At 40.1% G+C, this 15,932-nt stretch overlaps 1 protein-coding gene across 2 annotated transcripts in view; it reads left to right on the forward strand.

The window, feature by feature from the left end:
* Positions 1–13,638, forward strand: part of LOC127442359 (cadherin-12-like) — a 50,326-nt gene extending 36,688 nt beyond the window's left edge. For both annotated transcript variants that reach the window (XM_051700321.1, XM_051700322.1), the window contains 2 exons: positions 9,912–10,163; positions 12,793–13,638. In XM_051700321.1, coding sequence (XP_051556281.1) covers positions 9,912–10,163; positions 12,793–13,319 — 779 coding nt within the window. In that variant the 3' untranslated portion in view covers positions 13,320–13,638. The remainder of the gene's footprint in view (positions 1–9,911; positions 10,164–12,792) is intronic.
* Positions 13,639–15,932: the final 2,294 nt, after the last annotated feature.

The following is a 15,932-nucleotide window of genomic DNA, read 5'->3' on the forward strand; positions in this document are numbered from 1 at the left end:
GAGGAGCTGGGCTTGGCCCCTTAGTTCCAGTGAAAGGAACTCTGAATGCTTCAGCATACCAAGAGATTTTGGACAATTCCATGCTCCCAACTTTGTGGGAACAGTTTGGGGATGGCCTCTTCCTGTTCCAACATGACTGCGCACCAGTGCACAAAGCAAGGTCCATAAAGACATGGATGAGCAAGTTTGGTGTGGAAGAACTTGACTGGCCTGCACAGAGTCCTGACCTCAACCCGATAGAGCACTTTTGAGATGAATTAGAGTGAAGACTGCGAGCCAGGCCTTTTCGTCCAACATCAGTGTCTGACCTCACAAATGCGCTTCTGGAAGAATGGTCAAAAATTCCCATAAACACACTCCTAAACCTTGTGGAAAGCCTTCCCAGAATAGTTGAAGCTGTTATAGCTGCAAAGGATGGGCCGACGTCATATTAAACCCTATGGATTAAGAATGGGATGTCACTTAAGTTCATATGCGTCTAAAGGCAGATGAGCGAATACTTTTGGCAATATAGTGTATATATATATATATATATATATATATATATATATATATATATATATATATATATATATATATATACAGGTGCATCTCAATAAATTAGAATGTCGTGGAAAAGTTCATTTATTTCAGTAATTCAACTCAAATTGTGAAACTCGTTTATTAAATAAATTCAATGCACACAGACTGAAGTAGTTTAAGTCTTTGGTTCTTTTAATTGTGATGATTTTGGCTCACATTTAACAAAAACCCACCAATTCACTATCTCAAAAAATTAGAATACATCATAAGACCAATAAAAAAAAAAACATTTTTAGTGAATTGTTGGCCTTCTGGAAAGTATGTTCATTTACTGTATATGTACTCAATACTTGGTAGGGGCTCCTTTTGCTTTAATTACTGCCTCAATTCGGCGTGGCATGGAGGTGATCAGTTTGTGGCACTGCTGAGGTGGTATGGAAGCCCAGGTTTCTTTGACAGTGGCCTTCAGCTCATCTGCATTTTTTGGTCTCTTGTTTCTCATTTTCCTCTTGACAATACCCCATAGATTCTCTATGGGGTTCAGGTCTGGTGAGTTTGCTGGCCAGACAAGCACACCAACACCATGGTCATTTAACCAACTTTTGGTGCTTTTGGCAGTGTGGGCAGGTGCCAAATCCTGCTGGAAAATGAAATCAGCATCTTTAAAAAGCTGGTCAGCAGCAGGAAGCATGAAGTGCTCCAAAATTTCTTGGTAAACGGGTGCAGTGACTTTGGTTTTCAAAAAACACAATGGACCAACACCAGCAGATGACATTGCACCCCAAATCATCACAGACTGTGGAAACTTAACACTGGACTTCAAGCAACTTGGGCTATGAGCTTCTCCACCCTTCCTCCAGACTCTAGGACCTTGGTTTCCAAATGAAATACAAAACTTGCTCTCATCTGAAAAGAGGACTTTGGAACACTGGGCAACAGTCCAGTTCTTCTTCTCCTTAGCCCAGGTAAGATGCCTCTGACGTTGTCTGTGGTTCAGGAGTGGCTTAACAAGAGGAATACGACAACTGTAGCCAAATTCCTTGACATGTCTGTGTGTGTTTGATGCCTTGACCCCAGCCTCAGTCCATTCCTTGTGAAGTTCACCCAAATTCTTGAATCGATTTTGCTTGACAATCATAAGGCTGCGGTTCTCTCGGTTGGTTGTGCATCTTTTTCTTCCACACTTTTTCCTTCCACTCAACTTTCTGTTAACATGCTTGGATACAGCACTCTGTGAACAGTGTTTGTGGCTTATCCTCCTTGTGAAGGGTGTCAATGATTGTCTTCTGGACAACTGTCAGATCAGCAGTCTTCCCCATGATTGTGTAGCCTAGTGAACCAAACTGAGAGACCATTTTGAAGGCTCAGGAAACCTTTGCAGGTGTTTTGAGTTGATTAGCTGATTGGCATGTCACCATATTCTAATTTATTGAGATAGTGAATTGGTGGGTTTTTGTTAAATGTGAGCCAAAATCATCACAATTAAAAGAACCAAAGACTTAAACTACTTCAGTCTGTGTGCACTGAATTTATTTAATACACGAGTTTCACAATTTGAGTTGAATTACTGAAATAAATGAACTTTTCCATGACCTTCTAATTTATTGAGATGCACCTGTATATATAAATAATCAAATATTTTTTTTCATATCCCAGTTTAATGGACAAGTAAGCCATTTATAGGTTAGAATGTATAAACACTGTTTGAAAAAAAATTATAATAATATTTCAAAACATACCTCTTTATTTGAGTGGTCCAACATGCTGACTTATTTTTCAACCAATGGGGGAAGTTTGGGGTGTGACTACCTACTATAAGCTGTTCAGCAGGGACTAGTTTGTCCTAATGGTAGATGGGGGCCGGTAGATCTTTGAGAAACCTTTTTGGAAATTTTGCTTAATGGCGCATAATGTGAGTAATAGATTTGTTGCAATCTAAAATAAAACACATACATGAAAACAGTCCTTGTCTAGCTCAAGTCTCAGGTCAGCAAAACGGAATTGGTGAAACAGACATCAGTTGGCAATGGCGTCACACAAATGTAAAATTCAAGATATTATTTTAAAGCATTTTTTCCAATACTATTATAAGATAGTTTTAAGTAATTTGCATAGAACACACAAACAGATAAACAATAGATCTAAAAAAAATTATTTCAATTGGCTTTTACAAGAATTCACCCAACAGATCAAAATAAAAATAATCTTTAAGTTTGCTGGAATGGTCCACGACATGGCCAGAGCCAGAGTTCCACGAAATGGCCGCCCAGCCAGAGTTCCACGACATGGCCGCCAAGCCAGAGTTCCTTGTCATGGTAGCTGAGCTAGCGCCATCTTTTGCCCCGGATCCTCAGCCTGCTTCATGCCATGTCACAGCAACGCTTCAGCCTGCTCCATGCCATGTCACAGCAACGCCTCAGCCTGCTCCATGCCTTGTCACAGCCACACCTTAGCCTGCTCCATGTCACGTCACAGCCACGCCTGTGCCTGCTCCATGCCACGTCACAGCCACGCCTGAGTCTGTTACATGCCATGTCATAGCCACATCTGAGCTACTGGACCTGGAGATGGTTCCCGCCCTTGTACCCACCCTATGGATGTTTCCTCAGGATCAGACAAGGGGAACTTCCGACCCTCCAAATTTGCCTAGACCCTCCGAGCCCTCAGTCTCACCTTGGCTCTATGTCCCTTCGGATTCACCATGGTCCTTCAGCCAATCGGCTTCAGTGGGGTCCCTCGCCCCTCCAGCTCCACCTTGGTCAGTCGGTCACCTGGCTCTGCCTGAGCTCTCCAATCCCACAGCTACGCTTCATCAATCTGACCCTGCGACTCCACCAGGGACCTCCTTCCCTACGGCTCTGCCATGTTCCTCAGTCCCACCGGCTACGCCTCTGTCCTCCGATCCCCCAGCTCCTCTGAGCCTTGGGCGCTACCTCGGTTCTCTGAACCTCCGGCTTCACCATGGTCCTTCGAGTCGTCGGCTACTCTCCAAGTTCCATGGTGTCGCCCTTCAAGTCTCTCATGGCTCCACCTTCCATGGCTCCACCCCTCAAGTCTCTCAAGGCTCTGCCCCTCGAGTCTCTCATGGCTCCACGTTCCACAGACGTTGCCCTGATCCCGTGCTTCACACCTTGTCTTGCCAAGCCATGCTTCAAGACCCCCCCCCTCCCATCTCCCTACAGAACTTTGAGTTTATGCCATGTTTTATGTGTTGGTTCATGTTTTGGGGTGTCGGGAGCCGCCCCTTAGTGGGGGGGATATGTTATGTGTATTTTGTTGGTTCAGGTTTTTCATGTCTTTTATTTTGAAATTTCTAGTTCCTGTTTCATGTCATGTGGTTCTCTTGTCATGTGATTTCATGTTTCTTTCCATGTTCATGTGTCTTTTTTTTCATTGGTTGATTGTCTTGTTATCTTGTTTAGAGTTCTTTGTGTTTATTGGTTATCTTTGTCATATGTTCTCCCATGTCATGTATTTAACCCTCATGTTTTCCATTGTCCATTGTCAGGTATTGTTTATATGTAACTTTGGTTGAGAGTTCAAGTCTATGTCAAGTCTAGTTTATGTTAAGTCAAGTTTATGTCAAGTCAAGCTCATGTTTATGTTTTAATTACGTTTGTAATTAGGGTTTATGGATTCAGATCTTACTCTCCACCCTCTCTTCACTGGGCATCACAGGAACTGTGCTTGACTGGTTTAATTCCTATCTCTCAGGTAGGTCCTTCAATGTAGCCTGGAGAGGTGAGGTATCCAAGCCACATCAGCTACTTACTGGGGTACCTCAGGGATCAGTGCTTGGGCCACTTCTCTTCTCTATATACACAACATCACTGGGACCCATCATTCAGGCACACGGTTTCTCTTTCCACTGCTACGCTGATGACACACAGCTCTGCTTGTCTTTCCAGCCCAATGACTGCTTGAATCTCTGCCTGCCTGGCAGACATCTCGGCCTAGATGAAGGAACTCCACCTGCAACTCAACCCAGCCAAGACCGAACTCCTTGTCTTTCCAGCCAACCCTGCTGTTGAACACAACATCACAGTGCAGCTGGGTACAGTAACGCCTTCCAAAACGGTTAGAAATCTAGGGGTAACCATCGATAAACTAAATTTCACAGACCACATCTCAAAGACCGCAAGATCATGTAGATTTACTCTCTACAATATCAGGAAGATAAGACCCTTCCTCTCTGAACATGCCACACAACTTCTTGTTCAGTCACTTGTCATAACTAGACTGGACTACTGTAACGCTCTCACTGCAGGCCTCCCTGCATGTGCAATTAGACCCCTGCAAATGATCCAGAATGCAGCAGCATGTCTGGTCTTTAATCAACCAAAGAGAGCGCATGTTACACTACTCCTTGTCTCTCTCCACTGACTGCCAGTTAATGCACGTATCAAATTCAAGGCTCTGATGCTGGCATACAGAACAGTCACTGGGTCTGCTCCAGCATACCTAAAATCATTTCTGCAGAGCTATGCGCCCACTAGAAGCCTGCAGTTGGCTAAGGAACGTCGCCTTGTTGTTCCAACACAAAGAGGCACCAAAACACTTTCCCGGACTTTCGGCTTCATCATACCACGTTGGTGGAATGACCTTCCCAACTCCATCCGTGAAGCTGACTCACTTTCTGTCTTCAAAATACGACTAAAAACACATCTTTTCCATGAGCACTTAACCAGTCACTAATAAAAAATCAAAAAAATAAAAATCTTTTTGCACTTTAATCTGTTTTGAAAACTATTCTGATGCTAGTGAAACTTTGTAATATGGCACTTTTTCGTACCACTGTCTCCTTAAGATGATTTGCTTATGTTTTCCTCTTTTGTAAGTCGCTTTGGATAAAAGTGTTTTCCAAATGAATAAATGTAAATGTAAATGTCACGATTTGAATAAATTTGCACTTGGGTTCTTTACTTCTTCATCATCATCTTTGTCATTACCAGCACCATCATTACAGATGTTACAGCAACAACGCTACAAAAAGACACAAAAGCAAATGAAAATTATTCAAACAGAACCTATAGCACACTACAACTTATATGTCTGCATGTAAGTAAACTCAATAATATAACTTAATAAAGGAAAGAATTAATAAACTGCCAGACCTTTTGCCATTCTGTGTAAATAGGTACAGTATAGACACAACATTAACCAATCATAACCAAATATGCTGATAAAGATGAAGTGTACGTGACTTCTCACTGTTGTCCTTGAAGCAGCAATAACCTCATCTTATTATGACCTTATTAAAGAAAAATTTGGCGTAGGACCATATAGATAACTTTATTTTCTGCACAGAGACGCTGCTGTTTCTCACGGAAGAGACGCGGCCTATGTGAACATCCAACGTAACCACCCAGCTCACGCGCCACTCGTGCCTCGCTCACGCCACGCTCACGGAGGATGTGTGAACCTGGCATAACACTACATATAGCAGTTGCTACTGGGAAGTCATAATCTGTCTAAGCTAACTGAATTAGTACTGTGAATTGAATAGTGGCCGGGTCCCAGCGCTGCACATCTCTGCATGATCCATTTGTACAGACACCTACAGCCTTGCTGCCTGCTCCTCAGCTCAGTCCCTAGTGTTCTCAGCACATGAACATCATCAATTGTGATTTACAGAGACAGGGTTACTCAGGGTTACGCAGCCAAACAGGCACAAGGTGTGCTTTAATGGCCCTTACCTTGTCAAGTGAAATCCCCCAGCTTCCTAGGCATAACAAACCCCTGATGATGGGGTCAGCTGACCTTCCAGGCATGGACAAGCACATCTAAACATGTTGACTCATCAAGTAAGGAGGGGGGGGAGGTCACAAGGAACACTTTGCTAGACAAGTGTTTTTATGGTTGGGGAATCAAAGAAGGTCCAAACTGCCTAGACATTTCACATTTGAATCTGTGAAATGAAGACTTTTGTAGATATGTGGGTAATTCTTCAATTAGGGGAGTTTTGCTGTCCCTAGGGTGAATAATTACCATACCAAATAACAAACATTCTTAAAAAAAAAAACAAATGCACACAACATCTACCAGTGTTGTGAAGTCACTACATCTCGAGTCCGAGTGAAGTCCAAGTCCTCACTGCTCAAGTCCGAGTCCAAGTCGAGTCGCCAATAACTGCATACAAGTCTGAGTTACGAGTCCTTGACTATGTCATAAAATAAGCAAAGAAATCACAATTCTATTGCCATTTTAAGTTAATTGGCACACACACACACACACATGTTGGTGTGGCTATCCTTATGAGGACTCTCCATAGACCTAATGATTTTTATACTGTACGAACTATTGATTCTATCCCCTAAACCTAACCCTCACAAAAAACTTTCTGCATTTTTACATAAAAAACAAAACAAAACATAGTTTAGTATGTTTTGTTAAGTGATTTGAATTATGGGTACACTAGAAATTTCCTCATATACCACATTTTTAGCATAATACCCTTGCAATTACCAGTTTGTAACCTAATTTGTTTTCCTGGTAAACCACCTAAACCCACCCACACACACACACACACACACACACACACACACACACACACACACACACACACACACACACTCAGCCTTTCAAAGTGCACTGTACAAGAAACCATACACACAATAACAATACCATCTCTGTAGGTTTTTTATTTTCTTAATGTTACTTGGATGTTTGATATGCTTTTTGATATCTATCTATCTATCTATCGATCTATCTATCTATCTATCTATCTATCTATCTATCTATCTATCTATCTATCTATTTATCTATCTATCTATCTATCTATCTATCTATCTATCTCACAGTGTTGTATATAGGCCTATACAATAATCAAGGAAATAAAAAATTAGATGTCAGAAAAATATCTTTCCTTTGTAAACAACAATGCATTCTTGCCATTTATTTGAAGTTTATTTATTTATTTGTTTTTTCTAAGGTATTGTCCTCTAGTGTTATATTATCACAATTTATTATAATTCAGGCGTTGGAGCAATTCACATGATTTTTCTTGGATGGATGGATGGATGGATGTCATTTTAACAATGGGATTACTTAGCTGTTTTCGCCTACATTTGTGATAAACTCGCATCACACGAGCCAGTCTCCGTCTCTATGTAAAACTGCATAAACGCATGAACATTCATTCTTATGTTCCCGTTATAATTAAATATTCTTCTGTTCCCGTTATAATTATAACTCCTAATAATGATTTATGATTTTTTTCCCACATATTTTCAAATTTTTACGTATGTGCCGCCACATAGATTCTGAACAATCCTTTATGCGTTCTAGACAATCTTGCACAGGTACTGTAAGTTTTCTACTGAGGTGAAAGTTTTGAGAGGACTTGAGTCGCAACATGTTCTTTGTTAAGGGTTTCTGGCATTTGATTTGCTCATGTCTCTTACATTGCCAGCAAGCATCAGAATATCATTCTTACAGTACGACTTTAACCATGTATTATTCACCACTGACCAAATGGCAAGTTGATTCCTCAAACGCTATACCACGTCTGCAGAGGCAGAATATTTGTATGAAAAAAACATATTTATTTTGTTAAGTTATTTTGCATTATAAATGATTTGCGAGTACACATGACATGTTTTGAGTGGCACACGCACTCTCTGAACGAGAGCAAGGAGATTTGAGAGTGCGCGTCCAGTTTTGAGTGAAAGCAAAGGAAATCTGTGTGAGAGCGCAGAGATTTGCATGAATCAAAAATGAACAATAAATCAACAGTAATACACAAATCATACCAACTCTATTTAGTGAACACATGACTGTTTTTCTTTCAGCCATTTTTTACACCTAATTTAACACTTTTAAAGTGCTACACTCTCTAAAATTCCTTGGAAGAGAATTCCATTATTCTACTGCTTTAACTGAAAACACAGATCTACCAAATTTTGTTGATCTATTTTTAATGTAACAGCTGGCAACCTGCTGCCTGAATGTTACTGTAGATCTAACTGGAAAAACTAAGTATTTTACAGTGTATCTAACTTGTTTTGTTAGCAAGTTCAAGGCCTTCCCAACTAACTCTATATCCTAACCCTAACCTAACATTTTATTGTATCCCCTTTTCTCCCAATTTGGAATGCCCAATTCACACTACTTAGTAGGTCCTCGTGGTGGTGCAATTACTCACCTCAATCCGGGTGGTGGAGGACAAGTCTTAGTTGCCTCCGCTTCTGAGACCAATCCACGCATCTTATCTCGTGGCTCGTCGTGCATGACACCGCGGAGACTCCGCATGTGGAGGCTCATGCTACTCTCCACGATCCACGCACAACTTACCACGTGCCCCATTGAGAGCGAGAACCATTAATTGTGACCACTAAGAGGTTACCCCATGTGACTCTACCCTCCCTAGCAACCGGGCCAATTTGTTTGCTTAGGAGACCTGGCTGGAGTCACTCAGCATGCCCTGGGTTCCAGCTCACAACTCCAGGGGTGGTAGTCAGCTTCAGTACTCGCTGAGCTACCCAGTTCCCTAACCTAACTTAACCTAACCTAACCTAATCCTAAACCTAAATCTAAGTAAAAATCATCATATCACACAACATAAAAAATTACACATTATACCAAAATCTACTTGAAAGTTAATCAAGGTCATGATCAGATTTTTGACACAGATAAAAAAGTTTGAAGAAGTTTTCAAGTATTTAATAGTGCACCTAATTTAAAAATCACCCATATATGATATTAAATTAACCAAATTCTGGCAGACCTACAGTAAGCAACTAGTCATTTAGCAGAAGCTTTGACCCAAAGCAATTTACAATACACATACTGCAGGGAAAATCCCCCTGGAACAACCTGTGGTTAATTGTCTTGCTAAAGGGCAGGAAACATCAACATTTTAGTTACCAGCCTTAAACTGTATCTACTAGGCCACACCACCATCTAACTTAATACTTCATTTAGGACGATTTTATATGTACAGTTAATACTGCGAAGTATAGTCATTTAGAAATCCTACTGTGATTAAAGCACACTTCAGCAGCCTCCTGTATATCCTACCTTTGTTTTGAATTTAGCTGTTTTAGAGTCTTCTGTAGGAAGGTATAGCATGCTTTTCCAAAGAGTAGCTCATGTAAGACGTTATCCCCTTAACCAAAACCAATTTATTTCTGCACTTATTTCCACTTCAAAGGCAATGACTTTTCTTATTAATTCTGGAATAATGCCAGTTTCTGTGCTGCATATATAGCTTTTGAATACATTCTATTTCATCACAGAGGAATTTAGGTATGCCAGTTTATGATCCTCGACAGCATGACTATGATTATCACAGATTATCTATAGATGCAAATGCATTATGTAAAATAAATTATGCTCTCCACTATATCCGTAAGTATTAAAGTTTTATGGTCTAATGGGCTCAATTTCAGACAACACAGCTGGAGTGGTGACCAAGCGAGGAGGGTTTCAGAGACTAGAGAAGAACATGTATCATGTGCCAGTAGTGGTGGAGGACGGTGGGTACCCGATCCGTAGCAGCACGGGGACAATGTCAATGCGTGTGTGTACCTGCGACACAGACGGCTCCCTTCTTTCCTGCAATATGGAAGCAGTCTTCTTTCCCATGGGACTCAGCCCTGGAGCTATAATGGCCATATTTCTGTGCATTTTCATTCTGCTGGGTGAGTTACAGTACTGTAGGTACAATGTGCAGCATACAGTATGTTGTGTCCTATTGCATGACACATGTTCATGTATCTGTGATTAAAACAAAGACATATGCAATTAATGTGCTAAATAGTCTTTAAAAAGATGCTGGTAAATAAAGGAGGGGTTACCTCCTGTTTGGAGGTACAGGGTACAGGCATTACAAATGTATTTAGCATTTAAATATGAGGAAGCACTGACGTGCACAGAACGGGGGTTAGCAGGGGTGCATGCCCTTACTCGCATGTTATATGTTATTCAAGGACCCTGTAACATTCACGGAACACAGTCGATCACCTCGTGCTCACATTTTCTCATCGCGCCTTTGCAACGTGCACCACGTTACCAGGGTAATGAATGGTACTGAATGATTGATCATGTCCATATTTCATGATACTGTCATGGTACTCCAAGTACTTTAAAAAATACCATGGTTTTACTATGACATGTGTCATAAACATGGGTTATCACAGACCATGTCTGAAAATAAACAAATAAATAAACAAGTGTATTACCATGGTGCTTTTTGTGAGAAATATAACAGAATCGGCTATTATTTGTGATAAAGGAAAAATGGAAAAAAATGATGTACAGTATATTCTGTATATACAAGAAAATGGTTAAATACTCAAAAAGCAAATGAATTAAGTATTTATAATTACTTTTTTCTAACATATTGTAATGTAATGCAAATGATTCAATTGAATAAATTAGTTGAAACAGTAACTACTATATAGTGTTTAAACAAAAAACTAGATAGTAGTGGAATGTTATCAAATAGTTGATAACATATATTAGATAACAAACAAACAATAAATAAATAACAGATAATTTTACTTTAGGGGCATTTATTTCCCCCAAATTTGAAATATTTTAGGTATTTTTGTCACTTAAGGTGGCGCTTTTGCTTATACTTGATGACTTTGCCTGATCTTCTGAGAACTGATTATGAACAATATTTCAAACTTAAAAATAACATGCAATACCATGCGTAAAAAGTCTTCCATGAAAAATGTTACATTTCTTGTGTTTGGAGTCTTAGAGACCAGAGATATAAAACTGTAGAGATACAGTTTTGCTAGTTGTTTTGATTTATTTTAATATATTTTTCTACAATGTCTTTTTGTTCAAATTAACCCCAAACAAAAACAGTGTAATTAGAATGGATACCAGTCAAAAATCTGCTCTGTGGTAAAACTGAGGAATGCAGCCTAAATAATACCTACCTACTAGGTTTTGATTTGGTCAGAGGAACATACAGTATTACAAGAATTTGATTGGAAAATAAGAAGCTTATATCAAAATTAACATTATTATTTTTATACCTACATCATCGGGGTCCCAGGGACCCCAAACATAAAATTAGTCTCAATGGAAAATTTCATTGGTCAGTGGTACAGAAAGAGATTTTTATTTTTATTTATTGTTTTACATTTTTTTATGTACTTCAGCCACTTGGGGGAGCTGAAGTCAAAATAATGATAAGAATCTGATACTAAATATTATATTCCAAAGGACTGGAATCAACGTGAGAATACCTTATCCTAATAACAAATAAACTGGCCAAAATTTATTTGGCCAATTTTGCCCTCTGCCTCTTTTTAAAGCATGTTTTTTAAGGTTTAATCTTTAGTTCTTGTTTAAGCAGTGTCTGGTGGCTCCCTGTCTATCTCTCTTTCTCTCTCTCTTCCCTACTTTCTTTGAGTGGAGTGGGGCGAGTAAGCACTGCCTGCCTCTGAGGAGGGAGATAAAAGCTCAGAAAAACTGCCTCCTCTCGCACAACTGAGGCACCACAATGGAGACAGACAGTATGTCACAAATGCATTATGGCAACCCTCAGGCTGCCGTTCTCTTTGTTCCATTTTGAAAACCCACATCAGAAGGAAAAAAAAAAATTTATCAGCTAATTCATGTGACCTCCCTTTTTTCTCCCCAGTCTCCTATCATTTAGGTGTCCTGTATTTACACTACTTTATTCTTTATTATCTTTTTTTTTTTTTTTTTTTTTTTTTTTTCACATTTTAGAATAATAGTAAAGTCATCAAAACTATGGAATAACATAAATGGAACTATGGGAATTATGTTGTGACTAAACAAAATCCAAAATAAATCAAAACTGTGTCATATTTTAGCATCTTCAGAGTAGTCACCCTTTGCCTAGAATTTGCAGACATGTACTCTTGACATTTTCTCAACCAACTTCTTGAGGTATCATCCTGGGATGCTTTTTAAACAGTATTGAAGGAGTTCCCATCTATGTTGGGCAATTATTGGCTGCTTTTCTTTATTATTTGGTCCAAGTCATCAATTTCAATATATATATATATATATATATATATATATATATATATATATATATATATATATATATTATTTTAGTTTTATAATTAAATAAATTTAGATGGTGGCACAATTATATTTTTGTCTACAAAACTAATTTCAAACATTTAAGCATCAAAAGATTTTTAAGATCATGAGAAACATTTCAGTCAAGTGTTTCAAAACTTTTGACCGGTAGTGTATGTCAGTGCACATTATGTCACAGAGCAAGTTACTTGTTCAGAAAATAAAATAAAAATCACAATTGCCTCTGGTGTTTTGCAGTGATTGTGGTGCTCTATATGGGACTGAGAAGACACAAGAAGAAGGACACTCTGATGTCATCCAAAGAGGACATTAGGGACAATGTGATCTACTACGATGATGAGGGGGGTGGGGAGGAGGACACCCAGGCCTTTGACATAGGTACATTATGCAATCCCAAAGGTGTCAAAGAGACTGCACAGCTACCAAAAATAAGATCAGAGGATCAGACTGATGCACACATGGAGGACAGTGAGGACATCCAAGCTTACATCCATCATTGTCTTCTGGAGAACCACATCAGTAACTCAGCTTCTCCATATGATTCCCTAGTCACATATGCATATGAGGGAGAGGGCTCGGTGGCAGATTCCCTCAGTTCCATTGAGTCCTGGGTGCTTGATCCCAAGGAGGATTACAGAAACATCTTTGACTGGGGCTCTCGTTTCAAAACACTGGCTGGAATATTTAAAGAGCATGAGTCTAAGGCCACAGAGAACTCAGAGACTAGACCACAGACTGAGTCGATAAAGGAAACACTGGAATGATGTCTTTTTCAGGAGCTCTGTGAGAAACACAGTGCATATTCATTTCAGGCATGCCTCTTAAATCAAGAAGAATTCTGTGGCTAGGGAAAGACACTAATTAAGTTGGCTATGTGCCTTTCCTATTCCTCATGCATATTTTACACTCTTCTGTTCATTATTTGAATAAAAGTGGAACTGCAAGGGCAAATCTTTCCAATTGCATTTTAAGGTCGGTTTTATATTTCTCAAAGTCAAAGAACCAAAAAATCTCTTTTGGGGATTCTGTGATACCCCTTTGAAACAAAAAAGTGCCTCATAAACTGCTTTTATTTGTCTTTCAACTGTTTGCATTGATCCAAGAGAAGTCTGTAGCTAAACTGTAAGGCTCAATGTGTAAAGTGGGCCACGTGGAGCAAAAAATATGATAAACATCACAATAAAAAAAGTAATCTGCTAACTCCCTTTCCAAACATATTTACCAACACTTAGCAGGAATTCTGTGAGGGCAATTCCTAATACAGTGTCACAGTCAGTACTCTTCACTGATGCCCCATGAACACATCTGTTTGGATAGTCCTCACTGACTGTCCCAGACTGTCCCTTGTTTTATGGTGATACACTATCCTCCAGTCCTCTGCCATCAGTTTGATAGCCACAGGCTCTCTGGTCCAGCTGTCTTAATGTCTAACAGTTTGGTAACACTCTGACACCAACCTACATGCAATTTTGGGCAATTTTTTTATTCCAGTAATTCTGTACTGGCCAGCCGATTCAGGATGATGTTAATTTGATCCACACTATCTATCAAAGTCTCCCTGATGAAGGATCTAATGATATCTGTCAAAACCTTGTTACAAGAAAATTTGAAAAAATCACTTCCACTGCTGAGTATATTGTATAAACATGTGTCTATAATGAATGAACATCATGATGTGATCATATGTGATCATATGTGATCATTCACATATAGTGAATGATCATCATGATGGCGCCACGGATGGCTGCCTCGGTGTGGAGCTCCTCAGTTCTTTTGTTGTTTTTGTTTGTTTGTCCTGTGTTTAGTAATCATTTTCCAGTCAGTTTTAACAGAGACAAACTGCTGAACATTCAACAGCATGTACCAGACAATCTTTTCCCGGTTTTTGAATATTCAGACGTTTTTGCTAGACATTTTAGTTGGAGGCGCGGCTTTGTTGTTCAGGAGACGCAGGTGAGGGAGATGAGCCAGTGTGCTGGTCAAACTCCGTCGGCACGGATTTCGAACAGCGCTGCCGAGTATTCACTTAGCGAATCTCCGCTCTCTTCCTAACAAAATGGACGAACTACATCTCCTCACCCACACAAACAAGGACTTTTCAACCTCTGCTGCCTTGTGCTTCACAGAATCCTGGCTGAGTGAAGCCATTCCAGACAGTGTGTTACATCTGCCGGGCTTCCAGCTTTTCAGAGCAGATCGCATCACGGAGTTAACGGGGAAAACGAGAGGCGGTGGAACATGCTTTTATATCAGTGAAAGTTGGTGTACAGATGTAACAACGTTAAAGAGGATGTGCTGTCCTAATTTGGAAGCACTCTTTATTAACTGTAAGCCTTTCTACTCTCCACGGGAGTTTTCCTCGTTTATTCTGGTGAGTGTATATATATCGCACCAAACGCATGTTTGAACACAGTGCTGCAACAGCTGGCTGATCAGATCACAGACATGGAACAACAATACCTGGACTCAGTTATTATTATTCTTGGGGATTTTAACAAAGCAAATCTCACACGTGAACTGCCCAAAAACAAACAGCACATCACATGCTCCACCAGAGTCAGGAACATACTTGATCATTGTTACACAACAATAAAGGATGTATATCGCTCTGTCCCTAGAGCAGCTTTGGGACTCTCTGATCACTGTCTGGTTCATCTTCTTACAACCTACAGGCAGAAATTAAAATCAACCAAGCCAGTAGTAAGGACTGTAAACATATGGACCAATGAAGCAGAGCGGGAACTACAAGCCTGCTTCGATTGCACGGATTGGAGTGTTATTGAGGCTGCAGCCACAGACCTGGACGAGCTCACAGATACTGTTACATCATATATCAGTTTCTGTGAGGATATACGCATTTCTACTAGGACTTATTTAAAGTTCAACAACGACAAACCGTGGTTTACAACAGAGCTCAGGCAGCTTCATCAGGCCAAAGAGGATGCTTACAGGGATGGGGATAAAGTCTTGTACAATCAGGCCAGGAACACACTGAACAGGGAAATCAGAGTGGCTAAAAGAAGATACTCTGAGAAGCTGAAAAACAAGTTTTCAGCTAACGACCCTGCATCAGTGTGGAGTGGCATGAAACAACTCACAAATTAGAGGACTCCTACCCCCAACCCTGTAGGGAACCAACAACTGGCTGACGACCTGAATGTGTTCTACTGCAGATTTGAAAGGCACAACCTCACACCCCACACCCCCTCTGACCTTCACTACACACAAACACCAACACCTCCTGCAACCCCCCTCCTCCCCCCTCCTGCTACTCAACCTGCACTTAAGATCTGTGAAGATGATGTGAGCCGCGTCTTTCAGAAACAAAAGATGAGGAAGGCTTCAGGCCCAGATGGCTTCTCACCAGCATGTCTTAG

The sequence above is a fragment of the Myxocyprinus asiaticus genome, chromosome 6 (genome assembly GCF_019703515.2).
Source record: "Myxocyprinus asiaticus isolate MX2 ecotype Aquarium Trade chromosome 6, UBuf_Myxa_2, whole genome shotgun sequence".
In the NCBI taxonomy this organism is placed as follows: Eukaryota; Metazoa; Chordata; class Actinopteri; order Cypriniformes; family Catostomidae; genus Myxocyprinus; species Myxocyprinus asiaticus.